Here is a 20257-nt window from a genome sequence, read left to right on the forward strand (position 1 = left end):
ATAAATATGTGGGTATGGTAAGCAATTAGGCACAATATGATGGCTTATTGCAAGGGGCTGGAGTTTAAAAATAAAGAAAGAGTGCAGCAATTGCACAAGATTTTGAGGAGATTAGCATATTCTACAGCAGTCTTTGTTCCAAAGTAAAGATATATATGCTTTAGGAGTGCAGTTGATTGTATCTGGGACGAGAAAATTGTCAAGTGACCCAAGGCTGAGTAGAATGGTCCTAATCTACAGGTAGTCTTACTGAAATTTAAGAGTCCTTGAGTGCTTGAGAGAATAGAAGAGGAAGTTGTTTCCTCTAGCTAGAGAACATAGAATTGGGGATAATTTCAGTATATGGGGCAATCATTTAGGACTGAGATGAAGGGAAAATTCCTCCCTCAGTGAACCTTTAGAATTCTCTGCCCCAGAGTGCTTAGGTTACCCAGTAATTCAGTATATTCAACAATGATTGATAGACTTCTAGCCTTGAAGGGAATTGAGAGATGTAGTGATCATGTGGGAAAATATTGAGCTTGAAGATCAATTTTGATCCCGGTGAACAACAGGACAGGCTTAAGGGGCTATGCCCCACAGCTGTTTGATCTGCTCCATTTTAAAACCTTTACCTGTAACATGGTCCAGTTTGGATAAACACCCCAGACCCAAAATGTCAACTATTCTGTTCCCACCTCAGCCTGTATGACCCCTAATATTTCCAGCATGTTCTGTTTGTGCAATGGATCTTTTCTCTCATTTCCTCTTCACTGTGTTGAAAAAAGATAAAAAGTTGCTTTTTTGTTGTCACTGATAATTAATTCAGTTCCATCATTTCTTATACTCTATTAAGTATAATATATGTTCCTGGATACAATGTGTTATGATGAGATACAAAATAAGCTAAAATATAACTCATCAGGTAATTTGACTACCTCCCTGTAACCAAACTTGTACTCTGCTCAAAGTCCTATACGGGCCAGAAATTGGTTATGCTCAGAAAGCTCTGGATGCAGTCATAACTTAACTACTCTAAGTGCACCAGGCAAATGCATCACTTTCCCTCTGAAATCCATCTCAACTTCTCTGGGACAAATGTAGCTGAAGTAAGGTTTTGCATTGGGTATCAAAAGTGTTTTGGTTTCAAAATAAGAAGTGTTACAAACTCCACAAGACTGAGTTCACCTGATGGATAAAAAAAAACTGCATAACAATACTGATAACTGCAGGAGTTCCTCAGGGCAGTGCCCTTGGTCCAACTATCTTTAGATGCTTCATCAATATCTTTCCCTCCATAAGGTCAGAAAGTGGGAATGTTCACTGATGATTCCATAATATTCAACACCATTTGAGACACCTCAGATACAGAAGCAATCTACGTCCAATATGCAGGAAGACCTGGACAATCGGGGATGATAAATAGCAAGTAACATTCATGCACACAAATGCCAAGCAACGAAAATCTCCAACAAGTATTTAAACACTGTTCCTTGACATTCAAAGAAATCACCATCGATGAATCCTATCAACATCCTGGGGATTACTATTGACCCGAAAATGAACTCATCTAGCCTTTAAATATTGTGGGTACAAGTCGTAGACAAGGATTTCTGCGGCAAGGAACTCACCTGCTGTCTCCCCGATGCTTGTCCACCGTCAACAAGGCACAAATCAGGAAAGTGTTTGAATACGCTCCAATTGGCTGGATGAGTGTAGCTTGAACCAGACTCAATGAGTCTTTGACATTATGTAGGACAAAGCTGCCCACCTGGTTGGAACCCTATCCACCACCATCACCATCGCATCTCCCCTGACACAGTGGTAGCAGTGTGTACCATCTACAAGATGCACTCTAACCTCTTCCCAAGGCTCCAAATCTGTGACTTCTACTACCTAGAAGGCTAAGACACAGATGGATGGGAACACCACTACTTGCAAGTTCCACTCCAAGAAACAGACCATCACTATTTCCAAGTACAATAAATCCTCTTTATCCACAAAAATAATGAATCACAAATTTGCTGATCTATACCAAAAAGAAAAGTAACAAAACTCAACATCAGTGATTTTTGTTGTGTTTACGCAATTTTTAACCCATTTTTAAACAAGCTCTGTACTCGCAAATGTCATCATTTGCTAGGTTTGTCAGAAACAGAACTCTTGCAGATATGGAGGAATGACTGTATAACAACGGTATCAATACTCACTGGGTTAAAATCCTGGAACTCACTTCTCAACTGAACTAATTGCGTCCCTACACCGCAAAGACTGCAGCAGTTTAAGATGACAGCACACTACCACCTTCTGCAGAACAATTTGGGATGGGCAATAAATTGCCTGGCTAACGTTGCCCAAATCCTATGAACACATTTTAAAAAATACTTGTATTGCATCTGGCATTAGGACATCTACTGAATTGGTGTGTTAGTATTATTCAATATAGCAAATCATCACTGAAATGTTTCCTACCTATTCTCTGTTTCCAGTTCACTCTCCCTTCTATTGGCATCCTCCAGCAAGCTTTGCAGTAGAGCTATCTTTTCGTTATCTGATCCCTCTTGGTTCAACTTCAGGATCTTGTTTTCATGTTGCAGCCGGATAAGCTTTTCCCTGGAACAGAAATATAAAATCCACATATAACATGTTATGTAAGTTGTTTCACACAAAATATTTTACTACAGAAGGTCAGAGGACTAAAACAGACCAGTTAAGCCTTTGCCCCTATACTGCTCCTGTCTCATTCCATATTCTTGTAACTCTTTTTACATATTCTGGATTAATTACTTTGAACACACATGTTCATTATATATGGGGAAAACATTAACCTATAAATTCTATTGTAACAGTGATGCATCTTGGAAGAAAGAATCTGGAGAAGTAATAAATTGTATAACCCAATTCTAAAATGAGTGCAAAAATAGAAAGGCACATGGCAGCTAGATCACACATACACAAATCTTTGAAGGTGGGAAGACATTTAAAAAAGATTCTGAGCTTCATAAGTCAAAGCATGCAATACAAAATGTTATGCTATGCCTTTATAAATTATTAGTTTTCAGCTGAAGAATTGTCTAAGTTCTCAGAACTACATGAAGGAATGGGTTTAGGACTATTTGCCAGAATGGTTTCCTAATTGAGAGACTTCAGTTATGTTATGTTGAGAGGCTACAGGAGCTGGTATTGTGCATCTACAGCATAGAAAGGGACATTCCAGAATAAAATTAACTTCTCCTGGGACAAACATGGATTAATCAAAGAAAACTGGCACTAATTTGTTGACGGCAAATTGTATTTAACTAATTTGATTCAGTTTTTCGTTGAGTTAACAGGCTGGGTGGAAGCAGATTCAATGTAAAGAAGTGGTAGAGGAGGGTAATGTGATCAATGCAGTGAACATGGTCTTCACTAAGGCTTTTAATAAAGGGCCACGTAACGATCTACCAGTAAAGTGAAGCATATGGATTATAGTGGCCAGACCAGCATTGATTCAAAGTTGACTGGGTGACAGAAAGCAACAGCAGTGTACAGTTGTTTTTCGTACTGGAGGAGGGCATACAGTCAAGTTCCCCACAGGTCGGAGTCATAATCATCTCTTTTCTTGATCTATATTGAGGATGTAGGTTTGGGTGCAGTGGGCACAATTTCAGATAATACAAAGCCTGGAAATGAACTACAAACAGGCTTCTGTCACCCTTTAAGAGGACATAGACATGTTGGTGAGAAACACGAAAAAGCAAGGCTGATAAAGGTGAAGTATGAACTGATACATTGTGTTGTAAAAACAAGGAGAGGCAATATAATACAATTTTAAAACTGGTGCAGGAGCAGAGAGTTTCAGGGCTATACATGCACAAAACATGGCAGGAACAGGCCAGGTTGAGAAAGTGGTTAATAAAGCATGTGAGATCCTGAGCCTTATAAATAGACCAGAGTGCAAAAGCAAAGATGACAGAAGACATATGTAAAACACTGGATCTGGCTCAACTGGAATATAGTGTGTTCTATTCTGGGCACAACCTTTTAAGATGGATGCAAAGGTATTGGAGAAAGTGCAACAAAGATTTATGAAAACAGTTCCAGGCACAAGAGACTTGTTACATGAAGTTGGTGCTATTCTCTTGAAAGAAGGTGGAGAGGAAATTTTTCAAGCTGTTCAAAATCATGACAAAGCTGGAAAAGGTAGACAAAAACTGTTCTCACTGGTACAGTGCTTGAGAACCAGAGTGTGAATATAATGTAAATAATAAAAGAATCAGAGGTGACTCTGGTTACAATCTCTGATGAACAACGGACTCGAAACATTAACTCTGCATTTTCCCTGCAGATGCTACCAGACCTGCTGAGTTTCTCCAGCAATTTCTGCTTACTTTTGAGAAAAAAGTCTCCACGAGCTAAAGGGAGAGGCTGAGTAGGCTGGGACTGTTTTCCCTGGAACATCAGAGGCTGAGATATAACCTTATACAGGTTTATAAATCATAAGGGGCATTGATAGGATAAATAGACAAGGTCTTTTTCCCGGGGTTGGGGAGTTCAGAATTAGTTTAGGATGAGAGAGGAAGGATTTAAAAAGGACCTCAGGGGCAACCTCTTCATGCAAAAGGTGGCGCGTGTATGCAATGAGCTACCAGATAAAATGGTGGAGGCTGGTACAATTACAAAATTTAAAAGGCATCTGGATGTGTATATGAATAGCAAAGGTTTAGAGGGATATGAGCCAAGTGCTGACAAATGGGACGAGATTAATTTAGGATATCTGGTTGCCATGAATGAGTTGAACCAAAAAATCTGTAACCGTGCTGTATATCTCTATGTCTCTCTCTCTGCAGTTCTTTGTTTTACTATTTGCAATTATGTCATCCCTCATTTAATTGCATTTCATTGCATTTTGAGAACTATCAAACTTACAACCACTCTGAAAACTATCAGTCTTCCAGGTCAGGTCTTTTATGATTTATAACCACAAATAGTCTGGAAATAGTTAAAATAGAATCCAAGAGCCTTCATCCATGTTAGAGAAATAATAGGAATGGAAATAAAAGTACAGGGCTCATCAAATACAAGAGTAACAAAATTAAATTTGAATACAACAGATACATATTAACTTCTTCCAGGCCTATATTAAATCACATTACTTGCTTTTGAAAGAAAATCTATTATGATCATTTGAAAAAATTAGGACTTCTATATACCTGATTTCAGGTGTGAGTATCTCGGCTGCTAAACTGTCTGATGCCTCTTGACTATTCATTGGAATAAGTCCTATTGGAAAACAACATTTCTTACTATTATGCAAGATTCAACTACGAGCATTAAATCCTAAAAAATGTAGCAGACAATCTCAAGCAAAATGAAATAAAGCTTTTACTACAGACCGGCTGAAAGTTGGCCTTGATGCACCTGAACACATCGCAGCTCTTCAATAGTTTCTTTCAAAGAATCTCTCTCGGTTCTTAACCTCTGCAGAAATATTGAGTTTTAGACAGCTTAGAGATGGCAACATGGACTCAGAATATTTTGAAACTTTCATTAATGAATTCAAAATAAGTTCAAGTACAAAAATGCTTTTCAATCTTGTGCATAAAAGTAATTGTGAGATAAGTAACTTTCAGAAAATTGATGTCATGATTCAACTTTAAAGGTTAGTTGGAGGGAGAAAACTATAATGCTATTTTAAACAAACAAAACATAAGCATAAAGTTTAGAACATTTCTCCACTGTTTATCAAGGTAGATTTTTGTTTCAAATGAAATTCATAAGTCAGAATTTTCTGCCAAAATCTAAAATGAAATTGAAAAGGAAACTTGCATCTTTTTCTTTTTGAAGAGTATCCACTTTTTCCTTTAATCTTTTATATTCAAACTCCATTTTGTCTGCCTTTTTTGACTCTTCAGACAACCTGTTTTGAAGTTCAAGAACCTACAAAGATAAAAATTGAATAGAGTTTCAAAATTTATTATTCAAAAAACCTCCCTCTATAGTTACAATACAATAACTGAAAAACCAAAGGGACAGCAACCTATGAAAATTCCCTAGTGGAAAACTATAGAGAGACATCCTACCAAGTAACTCTGGGTTGCTTATAAGCATTTCACAAATTTAATGTTAACAAAATCTGAAGTATAGCATTTATGACTATTTGATTATTTGGAAAAGCATAGCATGATTAAAGGCAGCCAGCATGGCTTTGTGACTAATAACTAATCTTATTGAGTTCTTTGAGGAGGTGACAAGACAGATCGATGAAGATCTAGCAGTGGATGTGGTGTATATGGACTTCAGCAAGGCATTTGGTAAGGTTCCCCATAGTAGGCTCATTCATAAAGTCAGGAGATATACGATATCAGGAGATTTGGCTATCTGGATCAGAATTGGTTGGCTGACAGAAGGCAGAGTGTGGTTGTGGATGGAAAGTATCCTGCCTGAAGGTCAGTGTTGAGTGGTGTCCTGCAGGGCTCTGTTCTTGGGCCTCTGCTCTTTGTAGTTTTTATAAATGACTTGGATGAGGAGGTGGAGGGGTGGGTTAGTAAATTTGCAGGTGCCATTGATAGTATCGAGGGCTATTGCAGGCTGCAGAGCGACACAGATAGGATGCAGAGTTGGGCTGAGAAATGGCAGATGGAGTTCAACCTGGATAAATGTGAAGTAATGCATTTAGGAAGGTCGAACTTGAATGCTGAATATAGGATTAAAGATAGGATTCTTGGCAGTGTGGAGGAACAGAGGGATCTTGGCGTTCAAGTGTATAGATCCCTCAAAGTTGCCACCCAAGTGGATAGGGTTTTTAAGAAAGCATATGGTGTTTTGGCTTTCATTAACAGGGGAATCAAGTTTAAGAGCTGCGAGGTTTTGCTACAGCTCTCCAAGTTCCTGGTGAGACCACATTTGGAATATTGTGTCCAGTTCTGGTCGCCCCACTATAGGAAAGATAGAGGCTTTGGAGAGGGTGCAAAGAAGATTTACTAGGATGCTGCCTGGACTGGAGGGCTTGTCGTACGAAGAGAAGTTGACTAAGCTCAGATTTTTCTCTCTGGAGAGGAGGAGGAAGAGGGGTGACTTGGTCGAGGTATACAAGGTAATAAGAGGCATGGATTGAATCAACAGCCAGAGACTTTTCCCCAGGGCAGGACTGACTGACATGAGGGTTCATAGTTTTAACATATTAGGAGGAAGGTATAGAGGAGACATCAGAGATAGGTTCTTTACGTGGAGAGCTGTGAATGCATTGAATGCGTTGCCAGCAGTGGTGGTGGAAGCAGAGTCATTAGGGACATTTAAGCGATAGCTGGACATGCACATGGACAGCAGTGAATTGAGGGGTGCAATGTTAGGTTATTTTATTTTACATTAGGATTAATCCTCGGCACAACATCGTGGGCCAAAGGGCCTGTTCTGTGCTATACTTTTCTATGTTCTATGTCCTACCTGAACTTCCAACAACCCAAAATATGGCCAACAAATATCTTGTTTATTGAGGTCAAAATAACAACAACTGTTACTTAGCCATTTTGAGACTGAAAAGGAACAGGTTCAGAAAGTGTTCTCTGTTTTATATATGAGCTCATGTCTGATAGGCTACTGCATGGTTTTACTCACAGGGAATATCATAGGATCAAATCTGCAAAATGCGATGAAGATTGTGATTTGGAAACCAATACAAAAATCAACAAACTTGCAGAAACCTTTTCAGTGACTGGTGTTGTACATGACTCATCAACTGTACCAACATGGATATATTCTGATGAAAAGAAATGGGTGCAGCAGAACACACCTAACTAACATAGCAGACAATCCAAAGCAAAATGAAGTAAAGCTTATGCTACAGACCAGCTGCAAGTTGTCATATTCAAAGGCACTTCCTAATTTGAAAGAAAAAGTCCTTATAGTACTTCTGTTTGAAATAAAGTTACACAGATTTTTATATGATTTCAACTTTTATAATTTTTCACCAGATCTATGAAAATTGGAAGAATCTAATGAACAATGGTATTAACGTTTACCAAATGATTGCAAGCACTTAGTTCTTCTGGATGATTCATGGATAATCTTCTCCTATGCACTTCCGGTCTAAATACTGAGCCATTTTAGTCATGTCCATTTCATTTACAGCAAAAATTGCAGGGGATGTAAAGCAAGACTGTCAGTATGTGGAGGAGAGGAAATTATGTGTGGTTTGCCATGGTGACTGGTATACATCATGAAACTTCTCTCACTGTGTTCCTTCACGACTGGTCTATTCTCTTTTTAGGCTGGTAGGCTTGCTTTATTTTGTCAGCAATTTCCATTTTATTTTTATTTAGTTCAAGCTTATCTCCTATTTATCCATCATATTGAGGAAACATGCTTAATATGAATGACTGCTCATGCCAATAATATTGACTAACCTATTCCAGGCTTTTCAGTTTTTGTTTCTACACAATGCAGTATTTTACTTTGACTCTCCTACTACCTTTCACATTTTCTATACTACTTCAGATATATCTGTTTGTCTACTGAAACATTTTACAAAAAGGTTTTGAATAGAAATTCTTTCAACATTATTCTGTACTAAGTCTGTGAGTTAGCTCGCTGAGCTTGAAGGTTTGTTTTCAAACGTTTCCTCACCATACTAGATAACATCATAAGTGAGAGTCTCTAGTGAAGCTGTAGGATCTTTGGTGTCCTGAAGGGAGAGGGTGAACCCCAAGTTGTGGTCCATGTAGTTACCAACAACATAGGTAGCAAGGGGATAGGGATGTAAAGCAGGATTTCAGGGAGCTAGGGTGGAAGCTGAGAGCTAGAACAAACAGAATAGTTATGTCCAGTTTGTTACTGTGCCATGTTATAGCGAGCCAAGAATACGGAGAGATATCAGCTGAATACGTGGCTGCAGGGATGGTGCAGGAGGGCCAGTTTCAGATACATGGATAATTGGGGCTAATTCTGGGGAAGGTGGTACCTCTACAAATGGTACGGACTTCACTTGAACCAGAGGAGTACTAATAACCTGGGTGGGAAATTTGCTGATGCTTTTCGGGTGGATTTAAATTAGCACAGCAGGAGGATGAGAACCTGAGATGTAGTTCCAGTTCACAGAAGAATGAGAGTAGGGAGGGCATGGACAGGATTTCACGGTCACAGGAATGTGCTGGCAGACAGCAAGCTGGTTTGAAGTGTGTCTACTTCAACGTCAGAAGTATCCAAAATAAGGTAGGTGAACTTGCAGCATAGATAGGTACCTGGGACTTCTATGTTGTGGCCATTTCGGAGATAGGGGTAGAGCAGGGTCAGGAATGAATGTTGCAGGTTCCAGGGTTGAGATCTATCATTAAGAACAGGGAAGCGGTAAAAGAGGGGGAGGTGTGGCCTTGTTAGTCAAGGACAGTATAATGGTAGCTGAAAGAACTTTTGACGAGAACTTGTCTATTGAGGTAGTATGGGCTGAGGTTAGAAATAGGAAGGGAGAGGTCACACTGCTGTGAGTTTTTTTTTATAGGCCTCCGCAGAGTTCCAGGGATGTGGAGAGGATTGGCAAAGCTATTCTGGAGTGAAGGGAACAGAGTGGTCATTACGGGGAACTTTAACTTCCCCAACATTGACTGGAAATGCTATAACTCTCGTCCGTCGGATGGATCAATGTTTGTCCAAAGTGTGCAGGAGGGTTTCCTGACATAGTATGTCGAAGGGCCAACAAGAGGGGAGGCTACACTAGATCCGGTGCTTGGTAATGAACCAGGCCAGGTGTTTAATTTATGGTAGGAGACAATGACCATAATTTGGTTATGTTTAGTTTACCGATGGAAAGGGATAGGCACATGCCACAGGGCAAGAGTTATCGATGAGGGAAGGGTAATTATAATGCTATTAGGCAAGACTTAAGATGCATAGAATGAGGTTGCAAATGCAGGGGATGGGAACAATCGAAATGTGGCACTGGTTTAAGGAACAGATATTGAGTGTCCTTGATAGGTACATCCCTATCAGGCATGGAGGAAATGATAAGGTAAGGAAACTGTGGTTTACTAAAGAAATTACTTCTCTTGTTATGCGGAAGGAGACGACTTAGGTGACGATGAGATAAGATGGTTCAGATGAGGCAATGGAGAATTACAGATTAAAAAGGATTTAGAGAGAGGGTTAAGACGAGAAAAAAGAGGACATGAGCTGTCTTTAGCAGGCAGAATAAAGGAGAACCCTAAGGCTTTCGATATGTACGTGAAGAATGAAAAAATGACTACGGTAGGAATAGGGACACTCAAAGACAGAAGTGGGAAGTCATGTGTGGACCCTGTGGAGATCGGAGAGGTGCTAAACTAATATTTCTCGAAGTTTTTATTCCGGAAAAGGAGAATATTGTAGAGGAGAAGAATGAGATACACGATATTAGACTAGAAAGGATAGAGATTAGTAAGGAAGAGGCATTATCAATTTTAGGAGGAGTAAAAGTGGACAAGTCCCCTCGGCCAGATGGGATTTATCCGAGGATTCTCTGGGAAGTTAGGGATGAGGTGTTGGAGCCTTTGGCTTTGTTCTTTGAGTCGTCACTGTCTACAGATTTAGTACCAGAGGATTTGAGGATTGCAAATGTTGTGCCCTTGTTCGAGAAGGGGAGTAAAGATGACCCAGGTAATTATAGACCAAAGAGCCTTATGAGTGTCGTAAGAAAAGTTTTGGAAAGGATAAGAGACAGAATTTATGATCATCTCTGCAAGCAACAATTTGATTGCAGATAGTCGATATGGTTTTGTCAAGGGCAAGTCATGTCTCACAAATCTCAGTTTTTTGAGAAATTGACCGAGTATGTGAATGAGGGTAGGATAGTTGATGTGGTGTATATGGACTTCAGTAAAGCCTTTGATAAGGTTCCACTTGGTAGGCTGTCAAGAGAAAATGCAGAGGCATGGGATTGAGGGTGATTTCGCAGTTTGGATTAGAAACTGGCTTTCTGTAAGGCGGCAGCAAGTGATGGTTGATGGAAAATATTCAGCCTGGAGCCCAGTTACTAGTGGAGTGCCACAAGAATCTGTTTTAGAACCCTGCTGTTTGTCATTTTTATAAATGACTTAGATGCAGGCATAGATGGATGGGTTAGTAAGATTGCAGACAACACTCAAGTTGGTGGAGTAGTGGACAGTGTGGAAGAATGTTACAAGTTGCAGGGGGACTTGGATATACTGCAGAATTGGGCTGAGAGATGGCAAATGAAGTTCAATGCAGATAAATGTGAGGTGATTCACTTTAGGAAGAATGACAGGAAGGCAGAATACTGGATCAATGGAATAATTCTTGGTAGTGTGGATGTGCAGAGGAATCTTGGGAGTCCATATATATAGATCCCTGCAAGTTGCCACCCAGGTTGATCGTGCTGTTAAGGCGATGTATGGTGTGTTAGGTTTTATTGGTAGAGGGATTGAGTTCCGGAGCCGTAATGTCATGCTGCAACTATACAAAACGCTAGTGTGGCCGCACTTGTAATATTGTGTACAGTTCTGGTCGCCCCATTACAGGAAGGATGTGAAGCATTAGAAAAGGTGCAGAGGAGATTTACCAGGATGTTGCCTGGTCTGGAGGGAAGGGCTTATGGGAAACGCTGAGAGACTTGGGTTTGTTCTCGTTGGAAAGAAGGCAGCTAAGAGGGGATTTGATGGACATACAAAATGATCAGAGGATTAGATAGGGGAGACAGTGAAAGTATTTTTTCTAGGATAATGACATCATTTTGTATGAAGGGGCACAGCTACAAATGGAGGGGTGACAGATGTTAGAGGCAGGTTCTTTCCTCAGAGAGTGGTAAGGGTGTGGAATGCCTACCTGCCAATGTAGTTAACTCAGCCACATTAGGGAGATTTAAACAATCCTTGGATAAGCACACGGACAATGGGATAGTATAGGCGGATGGGCTTAGAATTGTTCACAGGCAACATTGAAGGCCGAAGGGTCTGTTCTGCGCTATATTGTTCCGCATTCTCTGCGCTGGTGGTATGTCCCACCTCTCTATTTATAGGCCTTGGGTTTCTTAAGGTGGGTGATGACATTTCTGGCTCTTTTTTCAAGGGAAGGTAGATAGGATCTAAGTTGATGCGTTTCTTGATGGAGTTCTGGTTAGAATGCCATACCTCTAAGAATTCTCATGCGTGTCTTTGTTTCACCTGTCTTTGGATGTGTGTTGTCCCAGTCAAAGTGGTGTCCTTCTTTGTCTGTATGTATGGAAACTAGTGAGAGTGGGACAACTCTCACTAACTTCTATACATATAAAGAAGAACACCACTTTGACGAAATGGGATAATAAAGAGGGGTGAGACACACCACCAGCATTTCACCAGAGACTCTCACTAACAGTGTTACCTAGTATGGTGATGAAACGTCTGGAAACAAGCCTTCAAGCTCAGCGAGCTAATTTACAGACTTATCATTAACCTGAACTACACATCTTCTCAAAAATCGCTACTGTTCTGGAATTTCATACCTGTCTCTTGTATGTTTCCAGTTGGGCTCTTGCAGCATTTGCTTTTCGTAACTCCTCCTCTAGACTGACTGTGTTTTGCATGTACATTGTATTCTTTTCCTCAAGAAGCTTCACCTGTCGACGCAAGTCACCCAAATCTTCCAGCTTCTTTTTGTATGACTCTACCATGCCCTCCAACTTACTCACTTTATCGGAAGAATGCCTAGAAGAATTAAATTGCATTTATAAAAGACACTTTCACGTCTTCACAATGTACAAAAATGCTTTACAGTTAAATTATTCCTTAAATTTAAGTATCTAAACTAATATGTTCAAAATATAATATTGCTATTCAAATAATTGGCAAACAAAAATTGTCTAAATATCAGATAACGATCTGAGGTGACAAAGTTTTAAATTATCTCAACAGACCACAAACTATTTAAACCAGAAAATAAGCAAAAAAAATAAATTTTAATTATGCTGCTACGCAGAGTATGAACTTGTCCTGGAGGTGGAACTGATTAGTTAGGTGCATATGTGGATTATAGCATATTAGATAATGCACTAAATGAAATTTCAATGGCTATCTCAAACAACTTCAAGGGAGGACTTAAAGCGTAAATAGGTATTCACAGATCATTTTCTGACATGTTCAAGCAAGTTACTTGAGTAATTCTGCTGTTGGATTTGGTGTCAAGCAACTCATTGTTAGATTAATGAGTTAGATTAATGAGAGTTAATAACTGAAGAAAATGAAATTGATTTAAAATTGAGGCAAGTCTTCTAAAAAGGCAAAAAGGTCAAAAAACAATAGTTTTATTACAGAATTTCCAAGGATGTACTGAAGATCAAGGGAAACACTTAAACAAGAAAAACCTGCAAGGAAACTAAGATTTGGAGGACTGAGATTGTTACTAAAAGCAAAAGAAGAACTGGAGTATTAAAAAAAAAGAGCTGTACATCAAAGGAGTGCGAAACAGGAGTCAAGTCCAATTACCTAAGCACATCCATCTCATCCTTCAAAGACTGAGCTTCTTCTGCAAGGCTCGTAAGCTCCTCATTCTGTTGTCGTAATTCTAAAACTTCTTTTTCAAGTTCCTCACATCGAATGCGATAATCATCTTTTGCTGCTTCCAATCTGAAATTCACAATCATGTAAAATTAACATCAAGAAACTAGTAATTACAAAGACTTACAAATATCCAGAGTATTGCAACAACAATTTACTATTACTACAGATTATTCAACGCCTTCCATGTGTCAGCGAAAAAGATGGAATGGTCATCGATTTTTATTTGTCAAAGCATCACATGCGTATTGATTCAAAGGTATTAGGTTTTAAAGAATTAAACATTTCGATCCTCCAGTGAAACAACGGATAAGTCCTTACTTTATCAACAATTAAGCAAATTGAAACTTATTGGCAGATTAAAGTCTAGACAAAAATGTCCCACAGTTTTAATCCGTCAACTATACACAATTAGGTAATCGCACCACAGCTGAAGGTAACCCTATTGTTGGGACATGATGACAGGAGGATTATAAAAAATTCCCAAAGTATTTCATTTCAAATAGCCTTTCTAAGATCTGTGAGCATGTTCATGGCAATCGGTCTCCTTTGGCTTCAACTCCAACAACACCTCCCCCCCCCCCTCCCCCTCCCCTCCCCCCGGAAGAAAACGGCTAGCATATTCAGGAGTACTGTGAGCAACACTGATTTCATGACATTGAGGACTCTGGAATCACTGAGAAAGAAGCTCAACACTTCATATTTTGAAAATGATGTAATTTTGTTATTAATACCTAAAGGTCTCTTCTTGTAGTTGTTCCAACTGAGTTTGTAGTTGAAGGTGTCTACGTCCTGCTGGGCTGTTTGGATCTTCAATAGAATCAGATTGGTTGAGGCGTTCCATAAGAGCTTGATTTTCCACTAGTAAACTGCCTTTTTCTTCTTGTAGAGCTGCAACCTGCATGAATTAATAGAATAAAAGTTATTCTTTGATAAATACTATACAGAAAATCTAATGTCCATTATATATTTCCTTCTAAAATACATCACAATAATTAAAATCAATATGTCAATAACAACTTGCACTTGTATAGTCTTTAATGTATTTTAAAAATCCTGAAACTTCTCTCAGAAGCATATTAATACAAAACCCCAAAAAATATGGAATTAGCACTGGGAACTAAATGTTTCGCTAAGGTGCTTCATAAAGGAGGAACAAAGAGTTTCAAAGGGAAGTCCTGAACTTAAGGCCAAGATGGTTGGAGGAATTTCTGGCAAGTCACCTGTCTGCACTGAAGTATTTTGAGGTGAATTGTGATCACAGTCCCATCACATTTAAAACTGCCAGTGATAAAAATTGGCACTTTTAGCATCTTCCAATTCATAGTGCTTCCAGTTTTCTTTTCAAAACCCTTTATTAAGACGATAAGTACAAGTCTGTCTGTACTGCCATAATCTAGCTGGTTCCTGAGCAATTTTGCCATCTATGTCTGCTGTGGCAGACATTTTGTTAAAACGGGAGTTTTCTCTGCTTCAGTTTTAATTCCAGACACAAAAGCTTTCAATTTTAGCACAATACTTTGAAATATATTGACAATCTGAAATATCTTTTCTATATGATCCAGGCAAATCTCAATGTACTAAGAGCTTCTTTCACTCTCTCTCCCACCCCTTCTCTTATGCACCCAGTCAATAACCTGTCTCCCTGTTGTTATCTCCAAAGGCTTTCCTCCCACATCATTCAGGAGCTAACTTGATTAATAGCAATTAATACCGTAATCTCTCACCAAATGTGCAATTACTTCAAGTAATATCCCATAAAAATTTCTGTCACTCCACACATTTGTCTTTAGCAATCCAGCATTAAATTATAAGTATTTTGTGTTTAAAGAAACTGAACGTTGCTTTCCAGGTGTCTATTAAGCTTGTTTTTATACATCAGTGAGATATCTCTCATACAAATTTGTAACACTACCCAAACTTCCCCTGTTCTTATCACAATGGCATGATATGTTCAGTTCCCTCCTTGACCTCAACTCTCCCTATCTCATTACCCTACAACTATCAGAACTATGTATTGCTCTAATTCTGGCCTCTTGTCATAACATGACCATGATCAACAACTATGGTTTCAATACTGAACTGAAAAAACTTAAGACAAACAAAAGGAATGCTGGAGAGACTCAGCAGGTCCAGCAGCAACTGTTGATAGAGAATCAGAGTTAACTTGTTAAGTCTGCTATGAGTGCTCTCCAGAACTATGAGTCCTGGGGTTGTGTTGAAATTAAATTCCTTCAACCTTCTCTATTTATGAAAGATAACTCCAAATTGGTCTTTTTGCTGGACTCCACTATTTGAAGAATTATTTGGAAGTATTTGTTTGATTTTATTTCTATTTTCTTATGCTTCTTATAATATCTCCTGTTTCTGCTTGTTAAAAAAACCTTTATTTACTTTAGCTGATTTCTTTCTATTTGCATACATATTTAAACTTTTTCAATCTTCCTAGTTTCCTCTTGTATACTACTCCATCAATTTCTCGGTTATTAGTTGCTAAATTCTAAAATTCGGACACATCAGCTGCACTACTTTTTGTTTAGTAATTTCTGAGGCTTCTTCCATTAATCTTATATTGTCCTGAACTGGTTATTATCCACAGTTAGACCACTTTTCCTTTTTTTAAAAAAAAGAATACATTTTGTTGAAAATGTTTAATAAATTATTTCAGCTTTCATCACCGATTAGCTAAAACAGTTTCTTGTAATTTAATTCCCAATCTATCTTGGTCAACCCATTTCTCAAAATGATGCAATTTGCTATGTTCAGTTTTATAATTCGAGTTTTGAACTTAAATCCATCTTAAACACATTGTAAAATTATATTATGATCACCATTTTCTGAAGGTCTCTTTACAATTTTCGTTGCACAATTTAAGATTTAAAAGAAGTTGCTCCCCTCCTGTTTTATTTCAACAATCTGATCTAGAAAACTACCTTACAACATTCTATTAACTCATTCTTTAAAGTATTTCTACAAAATTTGGCTTTCCTGGACTGTATGGAAACTGAAATACCCTATGATTTACCACAGCTACATTAATCTCTAACTTCCTGATCAATTGTATTGTCAGACAGGCTATTACAGTGAGGAAGCTCAAAACACAGCAACCTGTGCTTTCCATCCTTTTCTCTAGCTCTACCAAACTAATTGTCTGCCATCATTTTCCAAATTAAGATCTTTCTTATCTCATCCTTTAAGATCAGGGCTATATTCCTATCCTCCTTTTTCAAAATGCCTAAGTCTAGTATCTGAAATCTTTACTTCCCAACCTGGATCACTCTGTAGCCACATCTCGCTAATAGTATTAAAACAAATCCATCAATTTCTACCTCTGCAGATAATACATTAATCTTGTTGAATATGTGTTGCACAATTGTCTTTTTCCTGTTGCCATTATGAAGTTCTTTGAAGATGAAAGCAACGTTTCTATGAAAAATAAATTGATTAAATATCAGGAACTGTGTATTCAGAATTCCACTATTACTGACACTCGACTTTAAAAGATCAAATCCTCTGAATGAGGAGAAATACAAGTAGGAATGTATGATATTACTGAATTCAATTATGTAAACATCTGCCTGTAGGATTTTCCATTTTAAATATATTCACACTTACCATTAGATTTTTACATAACTATTTTCCCGTGTTCACCCATTTTATATTAATAAATCTTTTCAATTAATGCCAGTGACTCTAGAATAGTTACTGTATCAAGCATTTAGAACACTGCGTGAACCAAGCCATGTCTTGTCTATTAACTGTCAACTGGATGTTTCAGAGGGTTTAAAGTGAACACATGATTAAAGCATGCAGACATAAGGGAATTACATTGATAGCAAGTTATCAGGCTTGAAACAAAGTTGATGTCAAGGTTAAGGCAAACAGACCACTTATAAGGAGACAGTAGGTAATACTGAATATGACACAGTGAGCCTAAAATTTTAAAAATCCTTTGCTTGAACTAAGTCTTTCATTGTTTTTGTTTTACAAGTCCTTCTTTTAAGTCCCCTGCACTTCTGAGCAGAAAATACATTTCCCAAAGTCTATAACTGAAAAAAAAATCCTTACTAAGCTTCCTGCCATCCTTCTTTCAGATTCCCTATGCTGGTCCCATGCTGCAGCTATCTTATGCCATACAACATCAACTAGTACTTGCATAGTACCTTTGGTACAGTAAATTGTCCTCAAGTGTAATCAGACAAATAAATGACATTGAGATAATGAATAAGATATTAGAAAAGGTGATCAAAAGCTTGATCAAGAGGCAAGTTTTAAGTAAAAACAAAGTGCTGGAGAAACTCAGCTGGTCTTGCAGCGTCTGTGCAGAGAGAAACAGAGTTAATGTTTTGAGTCTGCTTTCAGAACTGACATTTCTCTCTCCAAAGCTCTTTCCAGACCTGATGAGATTCTCCAGTACTTTGTTTTGATTTCAGATTTCAAGCATTCACAGTATTTTGGTTTTAGTTGAGGTTTTAGGGAGTATTTTAAAGGAGGTAAGTCAGAGCTTTAAAGAGGGAGTTAGGATCTGTACAGTTAAAAGTATGGTTTCCAATAGCAAAATAAAGAAACAGCCCAGTCATAAAGCAAATTAATGAATAATTTGGGCTAATGTTAAGAAAAAGACCTTTCAAGACAGAATTGAACAACTTGTCATTCAAGGTAATGAGGAAATGGATTTTTGTATTCACTCAATCAGTAGAATAGGGAAAATAGAGGCTATACTTTGTATAAAATAAAATCACCAGAACAGATAAAGTTTTCTAGATTAAGAATCAGTGCAGACAAAATTTAGGGCAGAATATTACTCATTTTCCTGTAACAACGTTTACCAGCACAGAAGTCATTGTCAAAGTTGATAAACTTGATCTTGCTTTGGAAGATATTGAAACCAGAGAATACTGACATGCAGAACCGAACTCTCAACCAAGGGTCCACATGAAGATTTCAAGGAGACCATTGTTGTTGGGTACTATATCCTCATCACAACTTCCAATGCATCTGGAAGATTTGTTGCTACAATTCTCTTTCTTGGTAGGGATCCACAGAGTCTATCTGATCTTGTGTGTTGCAGGAAAACTATTTGGCATTTTAATGACAATGAGATATTAGAGGTGATGGTGCAATGGATGGTACAGTCCCTTTGGAATGTGAACAGAGTAGAGGTGTTGATGGCCTAATGGCATTATTGCTAGACTATTAATGCAGAGACCCAGATAATATTCTGTGGACCTGGGCTCAAATCCTGCCATGACAGATGTTGGAAAGTAAATTCAATTTTTAAAAATCTGAAACTAAGAGTCTAATAATGACTTATCAATTGTTGAACAACTATCCTTTAGAGAAAGAAGCTGGCATCCTTATCTGGACCAGCTGACACGTGACTCCAGATACACAGCTTTGTGGTTGACCATTAACTGTCCTCTAGTCATCAATGCTCACATCGGTTAATGGATTAGAAAATAAAATGGCCCTAGTCTTAAATAGGATGTAGGTAATAGCAGGGTACAAGCTACGTCAGGAATTGAATCAATGTAACTGAGACTGAAGGCAATCCCGATGTTAAGTCTTATCTTTCAAAGTCTGAAACTGTTCTCACTGGCAGAGTACTTAATGTAGTCCTCAGCCTTTTAGACACTTACACTGTCACTGGTCCATAGCTTCTCCAAAATTTATTAGTCTAGTCCCTGGACCAGCTGAGCTTTTACCTACTGATAATTGGTAGCCTTGAATCAGTTCCATGAAGGGATTTTGCCCGAAATGTCGATTTTCCTGCTCCTCGGATGCTGCCTGACCTGCTGTGCTTTTCCAGCACCACTCTCATCTAGACTCTGGTTTCCAGCATCTGCAGTCCTCACTTTTGCCTAGTTTAATCAGTTTCATGTCAGTTATGAGACTCAACTGATCTCTCAGCCCTTGCTTTGAAGCAAGCATTTCCAATATCAAGTTCAACATGAAAACTAAACTGTTGATAATATTTAATACATTCATTCTCTGATAGCATATTTCATCACTGTGATATTTACCTGATATAAAGCTGACTTTTCAATGAAATTAAAGGAATTAGCGAACTGAGCCACATCCAACCTTGATCACGATGTCAAAAAAGTGTGCTGCTGGAAAAATCCAAAGAGCAGGAGAATCAATATTTTGGGCAAGATCACTTCCTGATGAAGGGCTCTTGCCCGAAATGTCGATTCTCCTGGTCCTCGGACGCTGCCTGACCTGCTGTGATTTTCCAACACCACACACTCAACTCTGATCTCCAGCATCTGCAGTCCTCACTTTCTCCTACTTGACCATGATGTGCTTGTTATTGTCAAAGATATCTTTATGTCTCAATAAAAACCACCCGGCACAAGTTGCACAAATAGTGAAACAGAAATAATGATATTATTTGAAGGTACAACTAATTTTCAAGGAAAATACCATTTACAGGGATCCATTAAAGATTTAAAGCACAGGAGGGGGAACCTTAGGAGTGAAAAGCCTAGATTTGCTAGTTTAAAAAAAACATTGAGACTGTGAGACAATTTACTGAAGAGATAAATAAAAGTATTTAGCTGTAAAAAAAATCTAATTGAGAAATGATTGAGGGGGAACATGGGAAAATGGAAGAATCAACCAGATAACCTCTCAAGCCTGCTCTTCTGCCAGATACAATTATGATTCTATCTGACTATATTCTCTCATCCATTCCCAGTACCCTTTAGTCCATGGGAGTTCAAAAATCAATCTTCGGCTTAATTATAACCGATGATGGAGCATCAACAACTGTACTCGCA

General features: G+C 38.3%; 1 protein-coding gene across 3 annotated transcripts in view; it reads right to left on the reverse strand.

The window, feature by feature from the left end:
* The window catches only part of LOC132833439 (protein Hook homolog 3), an 80656-nt gene that overhangs the window by 28879 nt on the left and 31520 nt on the right, over positions 1-20257 (reverse strand). For all 3 annotated transcript variants that reach the window (XM_060851723.1, XM_060851725.1, XM_060851722.1), the window contains exons 9-15: positions 14210-14373; positions 13404-13544; positions 12425-12626; positions 5788-5898; positions 5355-5439; positions 5172-5241; positions 2452-2592 (exon numbers count right to left, since the gene is read on the reverse strand). In XM_060851723.1, coding sequence (XP_060707706.1) covers positions 2452-2592; positions 5172-5241; positions 5355-5439; positions 5788-5898; positions 12425-12626; positions 13404-13544; positions 14210-14373 — 914 coding nt within the window. The remainder of the gene's footprint in view (positions 1-2451; positions 2593-5171; positions 5242-5354; positions 5440-5787; positions 5899-12424; positions 12627-13403; positions 13545-14209; positions 14374-20257) is intronic.

The sequence above is a fragment of the Hemiscyllium ocellatum genome, chromosome 36 (genome assembly GCF_020745735.1).
Source record: "Hemiscyllium ocellatum isolate sHemOce1 chromosome 36, sHemOce1.pat.X.cur, whole genome shotgun sequence".
NCBI lineage: Eukaryota > Metazoa > Chordata > Chondrichthyes > Orectolobiformes > Hemiscylliidae > Hemiscyllium > Hemiscyllium ocellatum.